Source organism: Leptinotarsa decemlineata, unplaced genomic scaffold, assembly GCF_025532065.1.
Source record: "Leptinotarsa decemlineata unplaced genomic scaffold, Ldec_3_MD MMD2_tig00000505_RagTag_RagTag, whole genome shotgun sequence".
NCBI lineage: Eukaryota > Metazoa > Arthropoda > Insecta > Coleoptera > Chrysomelidae > Leptinotarsa > Leptinotarsa decemlineata.
This window is the reverse complement of record NW_027412549.1, coordinates 20,193,909-20,216,624: the sequence shown is the minus strand read 5'-3', so window position 1 is coordinate 20,216,624 and position 22,716 is coordinate 20,193,909. Positions and strand designations below refer to the sequence as shown.

The following is a 22,716-nucleotide window of genomic DNA, read 5'->3' as shown; positions in this document are numbered from 1 at the left end:
CTCACGATTTCAACTATAGACAGAAATTGTCACGTTAAGAAAGAACATTCTCCTTTGTTTTTTATTTGAAGAAGCACGCCACCTTTGAAATTTTTTAAGGTTGTTTCAACTATCGGAAATGTTCCATATGGCACAATCATTTATCATGTTTCCATTACTTACCACTATATTCTCTCAGAGATAGACCATCACCTCCATAGTCCCTAGGTAAAACATCCTTGGAAACGTAATTCAAAATTGTATCGGTCTCTTTGTGGAAATAAAACTGAAAATTCACATTTGAATAATAAATAATTTTGAAATTAAAAAACTCTTGGTTTAGAAAAATGGAATTTATCGTGTCCTCATTTCGTTCGTTCAAACTCGTTTCGAATCATTCGATATTTATAGAAAAATCAATTTTCAAATATTCTCATCAATAACTGAAACCAAAAAAGACTGGTGAATAAGTGACACTTTCAAAAATTAAATAATGGATATGATTTTATTTTTTGAATATAGGTGAATTTTATTATTCAGAGTATTTGGTGGGAGTATTCATTTTGAATACACCCAAAATTGAAAATTGGCCAAACGAAAATATTTTCCTAGGTAAAAATATCCTTTCAGATTCCACCATCGCAGAAAGGAGATGGAAAACTATAGAAATTTGAACGGATAACGGCATTCGTTAAAACATGGCGTCGGCGTATTAACATAAGAGAAATGTTAAAGATAGGAATGTAGTTTTACTCCTGAAAGGTCAAAATTGCTGCTGTACAAAATGTTTTTCTTCAGATGAAAATTATAAGTGTAAGGCTAAAACTTGTTCTGCAACTGAATAATAAATTTTTTTGTCAAAACTTCACAATTTGATGAAATAGTTTATATTATTCAGGTGAAATTTTTCAAAACTGTTGATTCATTTTTCAATATGTTGAAGTATCTTACCCTCTGTGCAATTTTGGGATTTAAAAGTTTTTTTGCTAGCGTTACGACTGGTTCAGCAATTGATGGATAATTGAGAAGATGCAGCTGTTTGATATTACTGTTGAATGCTTTCTGTAAACAAAGAAATGTGAGTAAGTACAGCATTCAATTACAATATTCATAAAAATAAATTTGATTATTCAAATTCAAATATACATGAAAAACTGTTTTTTTTAATTGTGACGATTGTAGGACAACTTGGATGTGTTTCAATCTGTAACACCTCTCTCCTACCTTACTACTGATTTTGCTGATTTCGTCATCGGTTTTTATAACTTCTGTGACTCATTGGTTCAATTATCTCAAGAAAAAATCAGCCAAGCTGCATAAAACTCGATATGCCTTTGTTTCGTCAAAAACTTTCGACATGAGCAATAAAATTGACCCAACTCTGTTCACATATTAATAGATGGTGGAAGAATTGAAATTTATCAGGGGTATTTTGTTCAGATCTTCAATTTATGGATCATGATGTGAAAAAAATCTTTCCAAGTGAGCGCATTATTGAAAATCGAAGTGCCAATTCGGTATTGACGAATAGTATTTTTTCGTCGTTCCTCCAAATTCCTACAAGAGGTACATACATTTCATGAATTCAAAAATATTGCTGAATATGCATATTTCCAACGTCTTTCATATAAAATGGTCAACTCAAATGGCTGTACTCAAATAAATATAGTAAGTCGAATAGTAGTTTCCTTAAACCACTTTATCGATCATTTGGTTGCTCTATATTTCGTACTAATCTTTCTGCTGTTCTTGTCTGATTGAATGAAACGCTCATCCAAACTATTGTTCGTACTTTCAGGTGAGTAATCAGAGTACATTTTTCCACTGAAAATTCTCTTCATTTCTGTGATGGAAATCGCAGAAAGATCTAGAATGAATTGCTTCGAGACATAGATATCTTGAAAACTTGCACGTGGCTCTTATCGAATTTTGAAACACTGATCTAATATTCTATTACAAAAATAATCAATAATACGTCTGAATCCCGATCTAACACTCGAACATTTTGTCAACTATATTTTGTTGCGAAAATCTAACATTCAGAATGTATGCCAAACTATCAAATGTCAAATTATCAAATACATATCCATATAAATGAAACATATTGGCAGTACATATATAATTGATTATGCATATTGTTCATTGATATGAATAAATATAAACGTGAATAAATATAGATATGGACGAAGGTATATAGAATATTATAGGTACATAGTATATTATTTTAGATTCATAAATTCAGAAACGCTATGAAAGCAGTTTTCTCGCGAAAATGTAACCAATTTTGATTTGGAGAAATTCTCACTTTATTTTCCTCAGGTACTCCGGAAGGTTGTTGAATAATTTCACTCCTATGAAAAAATTACATATTGTGCATATGAATTATAATAATGTCTGGTCAGACAATTCCACTTTCTGCTTCGATGAGTTTGTTGGGGATTAAAATCGACACCAATATGTCTTGGCACAATAATGTCGCTGGAATGTCGCTGCTTCTCAAAAGCTTCAAACATTGTTACGAACCAGAAAACTGTACTCACCTTAGCAATTTTTGATGCTTTATAAAGCTCAGGTTAGACCTTATTTGGAGTATTGTTCTCATGTATGGAGCTCTGCCCCCGAACATACCCTGAAGTTGCTGGATTCCATCCAGAAAAGAGTCATCCACCTGATTGGAGACGCGAACTTTTTTTGTAACCTCGATACTCTGGAATATCGAAGAAAGGTAGATATTCGTGTCTCTTCTATAGATACTTTTACGGGAAGTGTTCAAGTTTCTTGGCACCAAGAGTCGTACATATCAGAAATACGCGACGGATTGTGGGTGCGCATCGTTTTGAAGTTCAACTCAGTTCACTTCGAACTTCACTGTTCAAAAACTCTTTCATTTGGAGAACTGCCTTTGCATGGAATTTACTTCTTGAGAGCGTTTTTCCAAATGGATTCAATCTCAAAAGTGATTCAAATCCAATTTTAATCACTATTTTCGATCAGGCACCGCTGTCAGAGTTCCTTAGATATTTTCCTGTAGTGCTTGTGTCTTTTCCATGAAGAAAATGTCACTTTTTTGTAGAATATTCATGATTTGATGAATAATACATTCAAATATATATACGAATGGACTGCTCTGTTACTCGATGGAAATCAATATGAAATGATAATAATTAAACAATTTTCACGAACATTTTTCAATTCTAGACGCGTTTCGATAATACCGAAGCTTCATAGACAGTAATGAGTAGTATCCACTGTACTATACTCCTCATACAGGGTTGTAATAACGAGAGTAACATAAAATATTATTTTATTCATTGAGATCGAGGTCGATCACCCGTTTCTTCGGTGTCGATATTTTTCCAGTTGAAAAAGCGCTGAATTACTGATATGAGATTTTTGTAGATAGCGTAGCTGACGCGAGGGCTTGGGAGTTTCTCACAGACAAAAAAGGTCGGTCACCGGACCTCGTTGTGACGAGATCGGGGGTCTCATCCCTCAGCCTTTGAGGCTGAGGGAAGTAGCCTAAATAGGGGAGATATTTCGTTTGTAAGCGCGTGGGGCGAAATTTAAGTAAAAACGATAGTGAAATCTTAAGCCCGTATGGGGTACAGGGGAGTTTAAACTAAAAGTGTTGGTGTAGAAGACACACCGGGTCAACGAAACATATGGTTGACCACGAACCACACAAAGAGGCGCTATTTTTTCTACTAACCAGTTGATATTTAGAGAGAGTTCACATAATATTTTATCTGAGTCCACTTCCTATTTACAAAGAGGTTACATATTGTGGGGTTCCTAGTGCTGATAGTTAAGCTAGAGTACAATTACAAAAAAAAATGGTGAAAATTTGAAGTTATACACCACTCTCCCTGAATTAAAAGTAAAAATAAAAGTATTTTGTACCGATTTGGTATGTTTATATTTGTTTAAGAGTTTGAATTAAATAGCGAATAGCACAGTAAACATTTGCGGCGAATTATTTGTTCTATTTTCTCTTGTTTTATTGCAATTCAACATTTTTTATATAAGATTTTACACGTTGTTTTTTTATTATTTTGTCCATAGAGTCGTATTCTACTTATTATACTCTATATTTGAAACTTTGGACTTTCATTTTCTTTTGGACTGAGAAAAATACCATCCTAGTAGAGTAATATGAAGTCAAGAGAACACAAACAAATAAGAGACCTTTTGTCAATCTATCGAGAAGAGAATAGTGAGTGAAAAGCAATTCAATTAAGATTAAAATTCAGTTCTGGAACCACACAATGAGAAAGAATATAAGTAAGTATACCAAATGATCAGATTCAAAAAAGACCGGCCTTCGTGCGATCGGCACGAACTCTACAGCTTTTTCGGACCTGCCTTGATATTCAAAATTTGATGCGGAGAAATCTGCATCTGGTGACAGCGCTGCTAAAATTCATTTCAGAAAATAAATGAAGAAGAAACGAGCTAGAAAGCTCCTATACTCGAAACTTTGAAACCTTCAGTTTCTTTCATTTTCTCTTGTCCTGAGAAAAGGACTATATTATTACACTGGTGACAGCGGTGGGATAAATAGATGATTTATTTCGTCTATAAATCTGATCACATTGGTTAACTGAGAGGTGAAATAATTTTTTCTGAAATAACTATGATTCTGTGTTGAATAGATAGTGGACAATGTAGTTAGTGAAGAAGCAGTGGTTAATTAAGTAACATACTGTATTTCCGTTTTGTATTTTGGAAGTATCTGCATTCTTATTAGTTTGGGAAGTGGATTAAAATATGATTCATAGCTAGGTTTTATAAAAAAAAAGGAATTTTTGGAATGTAGGCAGTCTGAAGAAATTGAAACTTAAAGTAGCCACAGGGAGTTTATTTTCTAAAGTTGGTGTTAGGGAGGACTAAGGTAAATTTAATTGTAGCGTTTGCCGACGGAAAATAGTAATGGCAAAGTAGGAGCTTGAGCGAGCGAAGTTAAATATTTTGAACAACCTGAGTTTGTTGAGATAGGTGGAAGTGTGAAGTTAATGCTTGCAGGAGGTAATAATTTATAGAGAGATAAATAACTTTGTGTGAGCGACACATACTGGGTGTGTCCGATAGGTCTCAAAGGGAGAAATGATTTTATTGAGTTGTGTAGCGCATACAGGGTGCGTTAAATAAGTTGACTATACATTTGTAAATGACATTGTGTTAAACCACTTTGGGTTTGAAAGTATACTTTCAAAATATTTTGAAATACTGAGAAGTTACAAAGCGAAAGAGTTCTCTGTGGCTTTGAATAGTTAATTTTTCGATAACATTCGTGTGTCCCAGCAGCATTGGCAAATAACTTCAAAATTCGTGACATTCTGTTAGGAAAAGTTCAGGGTGAATTTTATTTTGCCTATTCGTTTAGTGTGCTAATTGATTTAGTATAGGGACAAAGAGAAAAAGGGACCAGAGGATTAGATAATTTCTTTTTCTTATTTTAGAACCCTGACAGTCGGTTCTATAGTGTTATTAAAGAAGAGGGTGGTACGAATAAAAGCAGTTTTTGATTTGTATTTTTATGTGATTTCATTGTTTTAGCGGGATGTATATACAGAGGAAATTCTTGTGTTCTTCAAATTAGTGTAGAGGAATACATATACTGGGTGATTAGTTGTACAATTTTTAAGGGGTAGGAAAAAGCACTTCCTGTCTGGAAAATAAAAATAAGAAAAAGCAGGTTTTTGTTTGGTTTAAAAAGAAAAAAATTGCTTCAGGCTGCATTTCAGGTCATTAAAGAAGCCAATAAAGGTAGGTTTTTTTTGTTTTTTTTTGGTATTGTTATGTAATGTTTTGCAAAATGTTGAACTCTCTCCAATGTTTTTACTAACGCTCCAAGTAATGAAAAAGACCAGTGACTGAGAGGTGGCACGGACGTGACGTTAGAAATGCCACCATAATGTGTGGGGACCAGTGACGTATCCACAAGGGCTATATAGGAAGGTTTTCAAAGGAAAATGTGAAAAAATATTCTGAAGAGTGGATAGACACGTAATTAGACGGGTGGCCAGTTGATCAGAGGTTGAAGTAATTTGAACTCCAAATAACGGAAAAAGTCTTATTTTTGCTAAGTTTATCGATTTTGGACATTTTATGTTTATTTGGTTGAAAGCCTAATAGCTAGGCGTATTTGGGTCAATTATATTTCTGGAGGAAATTATTTTTTTTTGGTATATAGCCAGGAACTTTGGGGCAGATTTATTTGTAGCAGGCGCTTATATTTGTAGCAGGAGCTTAGACGCTCTGCAGATAGGGGCGCTCGAATACTACTGCCGGTAAGTATCGACCGTGGGGGTAGGAGTCCCACTAAACGGATACTATTCCTCCCGTCGTATCGTTTGTTTTCATCGCACACGATACGGTGGTAGAGGTGGTTGGAGCTCTGAAGGAATGACGCTCTGCAGACAGGGGCGACGATAGAGAACAAAATGGAGGCATTGGCCTCAGAGGTATTTGAATTGAGTAAATAGTAGTATCGGACTACAGCGAGGCATTGACCTTAGAGGAATATGATGTGAGGACGCTACATTCCCTCCATCCTAGAGAGAGATTGTGGCTAGGATCCTCAGAAACAGGTGATTGGTAACCCATCGCTACAACGAAGTATAGACCTCAGAGCCAAGTGTAATGAGATTATGGCTCGGAGACATGCTGCTAGGAACAGGCACATAGTGTCTGTTAGAGGAGATTTACGGATGAAGTACTTGTGCTCATCTATGAGCGACCCTGAGAAGTGCAGGAAATCGTGTCCCACGATTTATAAACCGCTAGTTTCATACCGAAAACGGATGATCATGTCAATAGGGCATGAGATTAGAAGTAGAGAATACCGAAAAATGAGGGCGCGAGAGTAGAGGGAAAGGTCGCGAAAGGGTCTGAACTCCCGATATTGGATATCGCGAGAAAATGATCTACCGTAGATATGGGTAGGCAGGATCATATTCCTATAAAGACATGTTTGTTGGTCATGAAGTCTGCCTGAACTGCTTATATTAGATTGTATAAGAGTAGGATTAGTTAGCGACTTGAGTTGTGGATTGAAACCATGCGTAGTATGATTGTATGATGTTTTGCACTATTTTGTATCATTTTGAATGATTGTGAATATTTTATTTGGACTTTTGTGGATAATATGAACAATTATGGTGAAGAAGGAGCGACCGGAGTGAGGGAATCGCCTTGCTTATGGGAGAAGGCAACAGGGAGCTGCCAACCTAGCAGATTGTGGAAGTAACCTTGCTCATGATGTCTGGTTCCATCACCCAAGTGAAGACCACGACAGTATCGGAGTGCGACAAATAATAGTACGCGGTGAATAGACTTAAGACTTTTAATGAATTGCAGTGTGAACTGCGAGCGGCAGATAAATTGCAGTATGAGTGCCACGAGGGTATTTGCAGTATACCCAGCCCAGGATGCAGGCAAAAAGGTCAGGGATCTTTATATACAATGAATTGGTGGCGTCGCTGACGTTGTATCAGGAAGCAGGAGTGGAGTACACTCAAATTTGATTGAGGTGTAGTAGTAACGTCTTGACTGTTCAGGGACATAACCCACTATAGAGGTGCTAGTATAATTGCACCAGGGTAGAAAAAGTCAGGATCAACCCCAAATTAATATATTGCGAAGAAATCCAGAAGAGCAAGTGGGATCTTCGAAAAAATGTATGAACCGTGGCCAACGCATTCGGCCAAGTATAGAGGACCAGTTGTCGCGAGCTGTTGTGCCCAAGCCATAGTAAGGCACAGTACGATGGACTGAATTTGTCGCCAGTGCGCGAGAGAACTTTCAGCGAGAATCATGTGAATATTAATGTAAGCATCATTTGGTGAGGGTTGCGAAGCTTTTAATCGCTAACTCTCGAGTCTAGTAGTAGCAGCGTTCCAGAATAGCAGAGTTGCGGAAAGTCCTGGGACTTCCCGGACTCGTGAAAAAGGTTACTTCCCTCATCACACCACACCACATCAGGTTACAGCAGGCAAGGGAGCCTCGCTGACTGCAGAAGTGAATCACGCAAAAACGCGAGTGTTTGCGAGTGCAGTGCGCGGATCAGACGCGAAACTTTTATTCGCCGAAAAGTGACAGAATTTTTGTTAGCATTAGGATACATTACGAATTTTCATTTTGGTATCATATTGTTGTTTTATTTTATTGAAAAGGTATGGCACTGGGTGCCCAGAACTTTTGCGAAGGGCGGAGTAGTGTAATAACGGCCATTGCGAAAGTAACATAAAATATTATTTTATTCATTGAGATCGAGGTCGATCACCCGTTTCTTCGGTGTTTCTTCTCTACTTCTGAGTAGAGAAAAGTATCTCCTGTATAATTCAGTGTTCATATAGAAGTATTTGTTTCGAAAGAATTATTTTCGTTCGTGTAATTCAATGTTAATATGAAAGTAGCTGTTTCAGGAGGACTTTTATCTACTTCTAAGTAGAGAAAAGTATCTCCTGTATAATTCAGTGTTCATATAGAAGTATTTGTTTCGAAAGAATTATTTTCTTTCGTGTAATTCAATGTTTATATGAAAGTAGTTGTTTCAGGAGGACTTTCTTTCAGTTTGTATCCGAAAGTTACTTCTTTGAATGATCTACACATTCATGTATAGAGTTTCAAATTGATTACTTCCTTCCTTTCTTTGGAAGATTCTCTCATCCTTTTTTTTTGTATCAGATGGAGTAGTAGAAAGCCAAAAACTTTCTTTCCCAAAAAATTAATCACTCCTAAAAATATAACCCCTTCAATTCATGCTATTTCACTTATTTGTTTATTCAGTGGTATTTTCATTTCATTTGATGTTATTCCAATAATTTCATTTGACCCCACGGGACATATTTCGGTGTATCCTTTCCGAAGCTCTGGTCTATCATATCATTGTCGTAGGGGGCTGTGGAGAATCATTCTTCAGAGTCGTAGGGGGCTGTAGAGAGTTATTCTTCGGAGTTGTTGAAAACGCAAGATTTTGAATCGACAAAATGGAAATATATGTAAGTGTCATTACGGTTCCACTATCATAGAACTTTATTGTTTTACGAATTCTATCTGATTTCTCAAAATTCACCTACTATCTATCCACCTGCTCATTTACTAATGAGCAGTCAAGTGAGGTAACGCACTGTTATATATAAGAGTTGTTGTCCAGTGTGTACTATTTATTACACAGAGGACCAATCTGCATGGAGAATGCAGTAAGCTCTTAGAAAGGTACCCCAAAAACCATGCTCGCCCAGACACGGTGAGCAAGGAATCGTCTAGACTGATCTAGGGGAAGCAAAAGCATTCGCCGACAACATCGAGAGACAGTGCAGAGATAACGATATCCCGTTCACAGACGAGGTAGAGGAAATAGCTACTCTAGCTACTCGGAAAGCCCCAGGCCCGGACCAAATAACAAACCGGGCACTGGAAGTTTTACCACGCAAGGGTCTAGCAACTATAACCAACATCATCAACGCTATACTCAGACTACAACATTTTCCGTATCCGTTCAAAGAGGCAACGGTTACCCACATCCCGAAGCCAAAGAAAAACCATCTATTTCCAGATAACTACAGGCCAATCAGCTTAATTTTTCCTTGAGCAAAGTGGCGGAACGTGTCATCCTGAAAATATTAGAGGACCAAACCAGTGAACTAAGAATCCTACCAGATGAACAGTTCAGTTTCAGATCAGAACACTCGACAGAGTTGCAAATCCTCGACCGCGATCTCTTTTTAAACAATAGTCTATGGTTAGTTTTCGGGAACCCCATGCAAAAATTCAGTTAGGAAAGCCAAGATATAACAACATTTGAAATTAGAAAGTAAAAGCACCTAAAGGCTGACTTTCGACCGAAGGAGGTCAGTTGTAAATCTTGCTGAAGTGCCTATCAGCAAGGATTGAGGACCGGTCACGTAAGAGAAGGGGTGGAAGGAATGGGATATCAAGTTTTCCTCACAAAATTTATTTTGTGGGGTTTTTATCCCAGGGCACTCAACCCTAGAGGGGGCATGGGGGGTGTACTATTTATCACTACCGAAGAAGCTACGGTGTGGGCGAAACCCCTCTAGAATTTAAAATATTTTTGAAAATTGTTTGATTATTATCATGTACAAAAACATACATACATGATAGGTAAAATCTTATACTTTTGGTATATTCTCCATATGAGTCTCTGACCCCAAGTTCGAAGATGAAAATTATTTTAAAGAAATGGTTCACTAGCAGTTTTATAAGCAGAGCTAAATTTTTCATACACATTTGTTTTATGAATAATACTGAAGTAAATGAAGTTCCTACCTCCAATATAATCGAATAATTTTTTATACGAGTAGGTGTGCATTGCGCCAAATACTCCAAGGTGAAATGTTTCAAATCGCAGATCATTATATCCCCAACGTTATAGTCTTCATGCATCCTAACTTCTGTTACGTTATAAATGAGGGAATGGAAATTGACGGGGTTGAATCCTGGATTCTCGTCAAAAATACGAAACATGACCAGTCGATATCCTTCACTTGTTGCTTTTGGCATTGGGATGAAACAGCTGCAAAAAAATTATTAATAATAATAATAACTTTATTCGGAGTATTACTATAGGAATCGCGTAGGTTTTTCCATTTTTTCTTTATTTCTTCACCTGAAACAAGTTAACATTTTTCTTGATAACATTTTTATTGCTAATCTATTAAAATGCTTTAAGAAAATATTCATTTTTAGGATACCTTGCAACTGGAGATTCATGTAAAACTATTGGCCATAGTTGTAGAATGGGATTTCGAACAGTGAGCGCCATAGTTTTTGAGGTTTGTACTGCGCTTTGGAACTATATGCAACCCTTATACATGCCTGAACCAACTGAAGAAATATGGGAAAAAAGTTTCTACGAAAAATGGCAATTTCCAAACTGTTTAGGAAGCATTGACGGAAAGCATATTACCATAAAATGTCCGGATAAAACTGGATCTAATTACTTTTGTTATTTGCAAAAGTTTTCTTTCGTTTTACTAGCTATCGTAGATTATGATTACAAATTTATCTGTTTGAATGTTGGAGGATATGGCAGAAATAGCGATGGTGGATTGTTCGAACAATCTATTATGGGGCAAAGACTTGATAACAAAACCTTTAATGTCCCAAAAGATAAACCTTTGCCATTTCAAGATGAGTGTACACCTTGTGTTCTTGTTGGTGATGAAGCTTTCCCACTAAAGGAATATTTAATGCGACCTTTTCCACATCGTCAATCAAATCTGATCTAAGAAAAGAAGTCTTTAATAAAAGGTTGTACCGAGCACGCCGTGTCGTGGAAAATACATTTGGAATGTTATCCAATAAGTGGCGGCTTCTCTTCAGACCTATTAACTAAGAGGCTACATGATTGTTCTGAAAAAAATAGTAAAAATGATAGTATAATATAATAATTGGTTTAATATTTTTTCAGATGACATTATATGAAGGTGGATCTATTATTTGAAGAGAATAGGTTGAAGTTACCAGCATCCCAGCAACATAAAAAAAACATTTCTTACTGTTTTGTTGGGGTATAAATCTGAAAAATAAACAGAAGTGAAACAATAGAGAATCTGCTGAAGTGTACCAAAAGAAACAGAGTTATTCACAATTTCAGGCAAAAAAATTTAAAGAACATTCCTGATTCTGACAGAAAGAGATTGTTTTTCGAAACGTTGACCACTAAAGAAGGCAAAGTATGAATATTTGCTATTTTTCAATCAATTTTTTCTATTTGTAAACAAATTAGCGTACCACAACATTCAGGTGAAAAAGTCATTAAGGATCGTCTGTTATTACCAACTGTGGTTATATAGGTATATAAGGGTGCAGATTGTTAATTATCTCAGTTTATTGTATTCGTTTAAGGACTTGTAGGAAGTTTCAATTCTCATTTTTCACAAAATTTATCGATACAAATTACTGAATAATTAAACCCTTCAGTGATTTATATTACGCAGAATCTTTTCGGGCGAAATTTTCAGTTTGCCCTTCAACACCCTTCAGCAGATTCTTTATTGATTCAGCTTTGTTTATTTCTCACTACAGTGGAAAGTATTGAGTCATCTACAAAAAAATGTTTTTCAAAGGATGTAGACGAAGATAATATATCATATGTGCTTCTTAATTTGAAGAAGGAAATTTTTGGTCAACTTACAGACACCCATATAGTGGCACATGGCATGAATACAACGATTCACACGTGTTCCCAATTTCAACAAAAGCAATTGTGAGCAATGAGGCATATGTCCTCTTTTATGAACAGGAGGGAACGAAGCAAAACCTTTGATGTGTTTTTTTCCTTCCTTTTTTTTTCTTCTTTCCTTTTTTTTTATAATCTCAGTTCTTTGAATTGATTTGTGTTTCTATTTGTGTCACAATTAAATAAATTCTGAGTGAACTTACAGATTATCCATAGTTTCTTGCATACAACTTGATAAGGGATGTTTATTTTCGAAATATTCAGGAAACAGGGACCTCATCGTGTAATACATATCTATCTTCTGTTTCACGTTCTCGATGCTGAACTTGTTCATGATCAAAAAACTCGTGATTACATGGTCACCTGAAAAATCAAAATAGTTAATAATATTTTTTTGGGAAAGAAAGTTTTTGGCTTTCTACTACTCCATCTGATACAAAAAAAGGGAGAATCTTCCAAAGAAAGGAAGGAAGTAATCAATTTGAAACTCTATACATGAATGTGTAGATCATGCAAAGAAGTAAATTTCAGACACAAACTGAAAGAAATATCTCCTGAAACAGCTACTTTCATATAAACATTGAATTACACGAAAGAAAATAATTCTTTCGAAACAAATACTTCCATATGAACACTGAATTATACAGAAGATACTTTTCTCTACTCAGTTTGTATTTCAAACATTCGTTGTGGAATAAGAATCAGATATCATTCACATGAGTTCTACTTCGAATGAATGGTAATAAATTGTACTCACATGGAACACTGTCACCCTAACTGGTATACACCGATGTTTCGCCTTAAGACACTTGCCCTAAGGCTCTTCAGTAACAAATTGGATAACATCATAGAAAATACACACACTTCATTCATGAATTACGATTTTGAATGTCACGGAATAAGCTTGATCTGCTTATGTCATCGATGACATCGTAATGACATTCATTCACCTATTTGATTTAATCCCAGCCACGAGGAATCTTATTTGAATTGAAAGGGTTATATTTTTAGGAGTGATACATTTTTTGAGAAAGAAAGTTTTTGGCTTTCTACCACTCCATCTGATACAAAAACAGGGGATGAGAGAATCTTCCAAAGATTGACATAAGCAGATCAAGCTTATTTCGTGACATTCAAAATCGTAATTCATGAATGAAGTGTGTGTATTTTCTATAATGTTATCCAATTTGGTACTGAAGAGCCTTAGGGCAAGTGTCTTAAGGCGAAACATCGGTGTATACCAGTTAGGGTGACAGTGTTTCATCTGAGTACAATTTATTACTATTCATTCAAAGTAGAACTCATGTGAATGATGTCTGATTCTTATTCCACAACGAATGTTTGAAATACAAACTGAGTAGAGAAAAGTATCTTCTGTATAATTCAGTGTTTATATAGAAGTATTTGTTTCGAAAGAATTATTTTCTTCCGTGTAATTCAATGTTTATATGAAAGTAGCTGTTTCAGGAGAACTTTCTTTCAGTTTGTGTCTGAAAGTTACTTCTTTGCATGATCTACACATTCATGTATAGAGTTTCAAATTGATTACTTCCTTCTTTTCTGTGGAAGATTCTCTCATCCCCTTTGTTTGTATCAGATGGAGTAGTAGAAAGCCAAAAACTTTCTTTCCCAAAAAATTAATCACTCCTAAAAATATAACCCCTTCAATTCAAGTTAATAATATGTTAACTTAACTTTTCGTTAAAACAATTTACTGAAAAAGTCTTCTATACTCTTGGTAACTTATTCACCAAAGAAATATACTAATCCATTTTTGAACCGCCATTTCCTACATATTCCTTCTCTGCTAACATAGGCAGTGACACCGCGACACGTGTTTTGCTAAACGATATCTGTTTCAAGCGTTTTTATATTCTATGGCCACTTTCTTGTCCTATTTTCAGTTAAATAATGGAAAATTTAGAAATATCCATTGAATATGGATTACCGATTATGTTTCACTCACTTGGTACTTCTGGTAAATGTGGTTGTGTCTCCAGCCAGTCTCTTACGATTTTGATATCTTCATACATCTCCTGCTCAGTTTTGTGACTGACTTTCAATCCTTCTTTCAATACTCGAGAAATGTCCTCGAAATAATCTGAATTCTCCTCCATTACTAATGAATGTTGATCCAATGGAAATTAAGAGATGATTCTGAAAAAATATGTATTCATCTTGAGATCATCACATTTTTTCGATAATTCAGCTTTCATTTATACAGGTCTGTTGTTCGAATTCGAATCAATGCATGGGGATCGCATACAAGATGAGGGGAAAAGAGTCGGTTGAATTGTAGCAGAGCAGAAAAAATCCACTATATTTGCTTGGTTCCGGAGAACAGGATAATCCGAAAATACCGGTTATTTTGCTACATCTCTTTATTTGCAGTGATCAATATCTGTTCATACATTGGTATCATAACTTTCATCCCACTTTCAGTATATGATCATAGAAAAAGGGCGTGGTCTCAGTTGACACACCCTCTATTTTGAAATTTCAATTACAGCCTATATTCATTATCATAAAATGATGAGGATATTGCATATGTTTTCGATAGGAATCACACGTGTTAGGAATCACACGTTGAAAGGTAAGACCTCGTTAGACCTTAGTTCGCACAAGTTTCTCAACTTCTGAGAGTTGTCGTTCGTATGGGGCAGCTGATTAACGGAAAAACAGATTTTTAAACAGATAGTTCCGAGGTTTCCGAACTACATTTTGATTTTTCATTACGACCTTGATAATCACTGGAATGGAAACAATTCCTACTCTCTTCATATACCACAGCTCATTTATTCTCAAAACAATAATAATGATAATATCGCCTTCATTATTTCATAACCAAAACAAAAAACACAACATAACTTATATATTCAACTCACAATTGAAATAAAGGGCTAACTTTATCATTCGTAATGAAATACAACACGGAAAATATTTTCCGCTCAACCCTGAAAAAAAAAACAAATAAGAATAGAAAGAAGAGAAAAACAAAAATAAAACTGTGACGGTTATATATGTATAATGATATTACAGGGTGTAACAAAATAAGTTTAAAACATTTAAGGAGGTGATTCCTCATTGAAGATAGTATCTTTCATATAAAGAAATTTCATTGAAGCATCCCTTATTAAGATACAGCCTCTTGAAGGGGGTACATAAAATTTGCATAACAATTTTTTTCACAAGCACTAAAAAAGTAACAATATTGAAATTAAACTGACGTTTTGTACTACAAAAAAGAAACTTAGCCAGACATTTATTTGGTTTACCCCATTGTTGTAAGGGGTGGAAAACACAACTCCTAAAATTTATTTCCAATGTAACTTTTTGTCTTATCATTTGTTTACCATTTATTTTCGATAGCCTGTTTCATTGTAAACAAAAAATAAACAAGTTCGCAGCAAAAAATTATTTTAGGAACAACTACAGAGATACGTCGTCATGAATGCGAAAATACGAAACTAATCTATCTAGTAGGTCGCTATTAGCGATAGTGACAATTAAATTGGTATGACGCTATCAGTTTGTGAATTTTCGAAATTGAATCAATAATAATTGTGTGTTGTTGTTCTGTTGTTAATTTGTTACTTTAATAATTCACTTGTTATTGAAATGGCATACACAAATGAAAAAGTGGCTGATATGCATTACGTTTACGGTCTGTCGCAGGGGAATGGGTTAGAAGCTTCTAGAAGATATGCTGAAATGTATCCTCAACGGCAGCATCCTCCACATAGAATATTTGCTTGACTTCGTCAACGATTACGAGAATATGGTTCATTCGACAAAAGAACGCAGGATTGTGGTCGCCATCGAGAAGTACAAACACCACAGCTTGAGAAAGCAGTACTTGATTTGATTGAAGAACAACCTACTACCAGTACTAGAAAGATTGCTTTCCAGCTAAATGTTGATCATATGACGGTATTTCGAATTTTAAAGGAACAGCTCTTATACCTTTACCATCTGCAATGAGTACAGGCACTGTTACCGCGAGACTTTCCGAACCGTCTTGAATTTTGCAATTGGATACTGGAAATGATTAGAAGAAATTGTGACTTTCTGAAGACGATAGAATTCACAGACGAATGTAGTTTTTCTCGGGACAAGATTATTAATTTTCATAATTACCACATATGGACAGATGAAAACTCTCACGCTATTGTCGATACTAACCATCAAGAACAGTTTTCCCTCAAAGTGTGGCTCGGAGTTATTGGGGATGATTAATTGGGCCTCATTTTCTACCTGCTTGATCAAATGGTAAGGCGTACGTTCAATTTTTAAGAGAAGTGCATCCAGTACTTCTGGAGGAAGTTTCTTTGGGCATTAAAAGGGACATGTTTTTTATGCATGATGGGGCTCCCGCCCATTTTAGTCAAGTAGCACGTCACCATTTAACTGAAACATATGCAAATCAGTGGATAGGTCGAGAAGGACCACAGAACTTGCCCGCTCGATCCCCGGATCTCCATCCTCTCGATTTCTCTATTTGGGGTCATTTACAGTATTTGGTTTATCGTACTCCTGTTCACGATGTGGAGGACTTGATAAACCGCATAATCGATGCGTGCAGGGTAATCAGAGAGACTCCAGGAATATTTCAGCGAATACGTGGCTCAATGCACCGACGTCTAGACCCATGCATAATGTCTGAAGGTAGACATATTGAACATTTACTATGATTTCTACATGTTGTGTGTTTTGTTATTAATAAATTAGTTTTGTTTATTACCCTTCAATCGTTCAATGCAGGTACTAACTACAAAATAATAATAAATCCTGTTCGCCTGTAGTTGTTCCTAAGATAATGTTTTGCTACAAACTGGTTTATTTTGGGCAAAAAACCCAAGAGACATTTTTTGTTTAGAATGAAACAGGATATCGGAAATGAATTTTTGAATGGTAAACAAATAATAAGACAAAAAGTAACATTGGAAATAAATTTTAGGGGTTCCGTTTTCCACCCCTCACAACCATGCGGTAAACTGAAGAAATTACTGGTTAAGTGTCTTGTTGGTAGTACAAAACGTCAGGTTAATTTCAATATTGTAACTTTTTCAGTGCTTGTGAAAAAATATATAAATTGTATGTACCCCCTTCTAGGGGCTGTATCTTAACAAGGGATGCTCCAATGAAGTTTCTTCATATGAAAGATCGTATTTTTTTTTTGATGAGGAATCACCTCATCAAATCACTTATTCAGTTACACCCTGTATACTGTAAATACGAATATACACCTTACATAAAGAATTTACTTCACCTCTTCCTTACAAGATATCAATAATTTGATTTAATTTCAGTCTAACAAATAGGTGATGATCGACTCTATTGTCAAACATGCGCCAAACTAACTGACTGTTATAAAGAAACAAGTATAGGTGAGGCACTAGTCAATCTAATAATAACATTGATGATTTTCAAACAAGACTCAACCTCTAACAGAAGCAAGAAACTCTTTGGAAGGTTCGAAATAGATGAACATTTCAACCTAGCAGACCACTATTATAATATTCATGCAGTCATTGTTCACTGTAGTTCTTGCGTTGAATTTGGTCATTATTACGCCTTGGTCAAAGAAGAAACGGACTGTTTTAAATTTGACGATAGTCGTGTCACGAAGTGTTCTGGCGATGCATTGAATTTATTGGAGCCTCTGGAAACACCCTACATTTTGTTTTATAAGAGAGAGGACATTGTTAGATCAAGATCTTCAGATGATGTGGTGCTGCAGGTTTTTCCGGGTTTTCCTGCAGCTGAAAAAGCAAATACGCCACTGGAATCGATGAAGTCGCCCCATCGCATCGATGAAGTCGTTGTTTTAATTAAATTTCATTTGGTCTTTATATGTAGTTTTGAACTTTGTGAAATTTAATTTCTGAGAACAGAATTATACTTTCAACAAATTTGGTACCTGGAAGACCGCTTGAACACTTCTGTTTTGAATTTTGGCATTGCAATCATATTTTTATATCGAATATTCAGGTTATGGATGTCCATACGATATGTGATTTTCCTATGAAGATATGAAGGTTTTTTTGTTACAATTATTTTATGAAAAAAACAGACAGCGTGAAGTAACCTTCTTTTCTCCATATTCAGCCATCCGATTTCTTGAAGCTCGTATGAGATCCTGTGTCGCCGACCAAAACCAAAAATTAACCTGAGGCACGAGTTTTGAACTTTTTGAATCTTATTTTTGTATCGATTGGTTGAACATGGGCCATAAGGAACATCCGCATAATTTAAAACTGAAAGAACCAAAGATTCACATAAGGACTCTTTCACATAATAAGGCAAAATATGTCGATTACCATAAATGATTTTCAGTGAAGATTTTTTGCTTCACTAACAATATCTAGTGACTCATTTCGAATGCAGATATTTGCATTCGAAATGCATATTCACTATAGAACGATGAAATCTTGGACAAAAGATCATTAAATTTGAATTACTAGGGTTTATAAATGAACAGTGGTCCGTTGCCAATTCAACAAATTTATTTATATCTCTATTGATAATGTCACAAGCATTGTCTGTCATTTTCTTTGGAAAGCTGTGGTTTACTTGAGTATAATCAGCATATAAATACACCTGATAAGTGTGAAGAGAATGTAATGAGTTGGATGTATATATAGAGAACAATAAAGGGACGAGTATGGATCCTTGAGGTACCCCCGATTTGAGATATGAGATATCTGAATTGTATTTCTCTATTCATGGGCGGAATAAGCTTTTTTTCTCTCTCTCAATAGCCTGGTTGATTAGATTATGCATTTGCCAATAGAAATTCAACTGCCTTTGTAATCTTCTTCTCTTGAATTTTGCCAGAGCTTTATCTCTTTCAGCAATCAGTATTTTTATCACATCCGTCTACCATTGAGCTTGCGGTTTTATTACTCTGGAAGTAGTTATTAGCATATGAATATCAAATAAGTTATTCAAACAATTTACCAAATATATAACTTTCTCTTCAATTTACTTTCTTGGACATATATTTAAAAAAATTAAGTATTGAAGAGATCTACATGAAAAAGATCTTGGTTAAAGGCTTTGAAGCTCCTGTATGTACAGAGTCTGGGATCCTGTTGCTTTTCAAGTACCTCAACTTACAACATATTATGTCGTGATCAGAAATGTTGTGAGGTATACTACCATTCTCTACTTCACTTCCCTCTTGGACTACAACATAGTCCAAAAGAATTGACTGTTTTTGTGATTTTCAGCAGTTTGAGAAAAAAAACCAAGCACCAACCAACATCACCTTGGGTGAGAAGCAGGCGAATAATGATGATAAACATGTTATTTATCGGACGATTGAAAGATTCCAGAGTTTTCTATAAAGCTGAAAATCTCAACTGAGCTATTCAAAATAACTACATGCGCTGAAAAGTCTCGGGCCTAATAGATAGATGGCGCTGGTCTTGTTACATTCACCGCTTTATCAACTATTACTGACATTCAAAAGAGAGCTGTTGAAATTTCATGATATTCTACTCATAAGTTTGTGAAATATTATGCTAAGAGTGACACTAATTTTGTTATTTTCAAAACAATGGATCAAAAACAATTTCGTGTTTTGATTTTATACTGCTTCTTGATGTGAAAAAATACCGTTCAAGCGAAGCAATGGTTCTAAATGTGTTATAAGAACACCGCTCTTTCAGAATCAATAAATAAACATTGGTTTGCTAACTCCAATCGTGATCGTAGAAACATCGATGATGCAGAACGCAATGGACGTCCAAATGAGGTAATAACACCAGAGAACATTACGAAAATGCACAAAACAGTTTCGAATGATCAAAAAAATAAGTTAATTGACTTAGCTGACATTGTTAAGATATCATAAGAATTTTTTGGCTTCATATTGCATGAGCATTTGACTATGACAAAGCTATGTAGCATTATTGGAGCATTTGAAGGCCGAAATTGCAAAGAAACGATAGCATATGACAAAAAAAATATTTTGTTTGATCAAAACAACGCACCGTGTCACGACTCAATCAAAATAATGGCAAAATTTTATGAATTGGGCCTTGAATTGCTTCCTTATCCACCATATTCTCTAGGTCTGGCCTCCATCGACTTTTACTTTTTACAGACTTCAAAAAAATGCTCACCAGTGGAAAATGTCTCGCAAATGAAGAGTTTATTGCTGGAACTGAGGACCATTTTGTGGAAAAATATGATTTTTTGTTTGACAATGGATGAAAGATAGATCCATCACTTCACTCCGGAATCAAAACCATCGTCATCTGAGTGGATAGCAACTGCTGAACCTTGTCCAAAGCACCCGAAAGCACAACAATCGGCTAAAAAGGTCATGGCCTTGGTATTTTGGGATGTCTGTAGTGAAATATTCAACGACTATGTTGAGAAGTGAAACACCATCAACAGTGAATATTATATAGCGTTATTGAAGCGTTCAAAGGACGACGCATCGTGTCACAAGTCAATCAAAGAAGTGGCAAAACTACATGAACTGAATTCGAATTACTCTTACATCCCCCGTTTCACTAGATTTGGCTCCCAGCGACTACTGGCTGTTCACAGATCTCGAAAAAACCCACTGGTAAAAAATATTGCTCGAATGGAGAGGATATTGCTGAAAGTGGGACCTATTTTTAAGCAAAATATGAATCGTTCTACAAAAGTGATATTGAAATATTAGAGCGGCCCTGTGTGGCTCTTGATGGAGATAAAGTTGATGCATAAAACCAATTTTAAACAAAAAAATTCGTTTTTTTCCTTAGGCCACCTAACCTCATGCATGAGTACAGGTTTACTGGTTAGTGAGATATTTGAGAAAATCTAATAATTTGATCCACCATTTCTATGACTTCATAGCTACTCACGTCAGTCGTTGAGAACAACATCATTTTTCACCACTTGGAAAATAAAGCTGTTGAAAACGGTAAGATATGATATATTTCAATACGTATTTCAATATGTTATAAACTGAAAAATCAGTAATGAATTTCTAGTATTATATGAAACCACAAAAAAATTCAAAACCGTCAGTCAGCTACATTGAGAATTATGTTGGCTACAGTTTTCACCACACACCACATACCGTGAAGATACTCTATAAAATGCCATACTCACCTCCAATAATCTCACTATTTTCTGAAAATCATCCACAACAGAAACTTGATTTATATATGTGCACACCATAACATTAAATTGTAATATTCTTGTTCACACGAATGCGTTGGTTGAAAGGCAGGTCAACATTTGTATTAAAGTTTCACGAATATAATTCTGAAACAAGTTTCAGGCAGTGTCTTTCTTTTATCTTTGTTTTGATGTAACAATTAGCTTCTTGATGATATCGACATGATGATATCATGTGAACCAGTCAGTCTTGAAAACTAACAAATTAGTTGAGTTTTACCATAAATACCTGTCTGCTTGTGGAGTTGATTGATTTTTGAATGGTGTTTACAGTTTTCGAGCAAATATATTTGTTTATTTGTTGTTTTGTTTCAAATTCATCAACAGGGAAATACTTGAAAGCTATCAAAACAAGTTTTATATATGATATTTTGAAATATTTCAAATCGCTTCGAGACAGATGAACGGAATTATAAATTGATTGAGAAAACGAGATCCCAAAATCTTTCACAAAAACTTTTTTTTTCACCACGTTACAAAATAAAATGTTTGTAGCGAATCAAGAAATAGCATGAAAGTAATTTGTTGACAATCAAAATATTATAAAAACAAACGAGAAACAAAAATGGAAGAACAAAATTGAGTACCTATGTTTGTTGACATCATAAACATTTAATAATATTTTGTCCATAATATTTTGCATCGCAGTCCTTACATTCCATTTCGTAAATTCCGGACTTTTACGAATTCTCGACTTTGTCTTTTGGACTTCCCAAAGGGCTCTGTGTAGTGTATGACTTGTTTTAAAAACCATCTTCATACCTAGTTCTTCGAAAATCTTTCCAAAGTTCCGCGTATATTGGTGGTATGGAACTGAAATGTATTTATCTTGGTTTTTGTCCTTTCTGGAAGTCGAGATTTCGTTCATTCTTAACCTAAACTTCTTCTTCCTTATTATGTCATCTACAATACCCCTCGAGAAACCGTTAGTGGCTGCTATTTCCTGTATTGTACGTTTTTCTTTTGTGAACCTTTCATGTGTTAGAGGGAAAGTCAAAAGACGATGCACTAAAAAATTCAACCCAGCACGTTTGTGCTGTCCACAGTGATGTGAACTGTCAGGAATATACCTGTACGTGCTTGTTTCTTTTCTAAATATATCGTATTCTAACCCTCCATATTGGCTCCTCATTACCAAAACGTCAAGAAATGGTAGTAGCCAAATCCTAGGAAAATACTTCGACTTTTCTTTGGTTTCCATTTCGAATCTGCTCATGAATAGGTCTGCCAGGTAGGTGGACAAGGGGTTTCCCATGGCCGTTCCTTTTTGTTGTTCATAAAATCAACCTTCTACCTGTAACCGATTTTGTTTCAGACACAAATTAGTAAGAGAAACGAATTCATCG

At 35.4% G+C, this 22,716-nt stretch overlaps 1 protein-coding gene across 5 annotated transcripts in view; it reads right to left on the bottom strand.

The window, feature by feature from the left end:
• Positions 1-22,716, bottom strand: part of LOC111513342 (retinol-binding protein pinta) — a 55,288-nt gene that overhangs the window by 4,941 nt on the left and 27,631 nt on the right. For 2 of the 5 annotated variants that reach the window (XM_074174157.1, XM_074174155.1), the window contains exons 2-6: positions 14,154-14,344; positions 12,391-12,550; positions 10,273-10,519; positions 931-1,041; positions 163-265 (exon numbers count right to left, since the gene is read on the bottom strand). In XM_074174157.1, coding sequence (XP_074030258.1) covers positions 163-265; positions 931-1,041; positions 10,273-10,519; positions 12,391-12,550; positions 14,154-14,304 — 772 coding nt within the window. In that variant the 5' untranslated portion in view covers positions 14,305-14,344. Of the gene's footprint in view, positions 1-162; positions 266-930; positions 1,042-10,272; positions 10,520-12,390; positions 12,551-14,153; positions 14,345-15,072; positions 15,142-16,369; positions 16,764-21,301; positions 21,458-22,716 lie in introns of those variants that run through there. The other 3 variants (XM_074174156.1, XM_074174159.1, XM_074174158.1) reach the window with 3 other exon arrangements.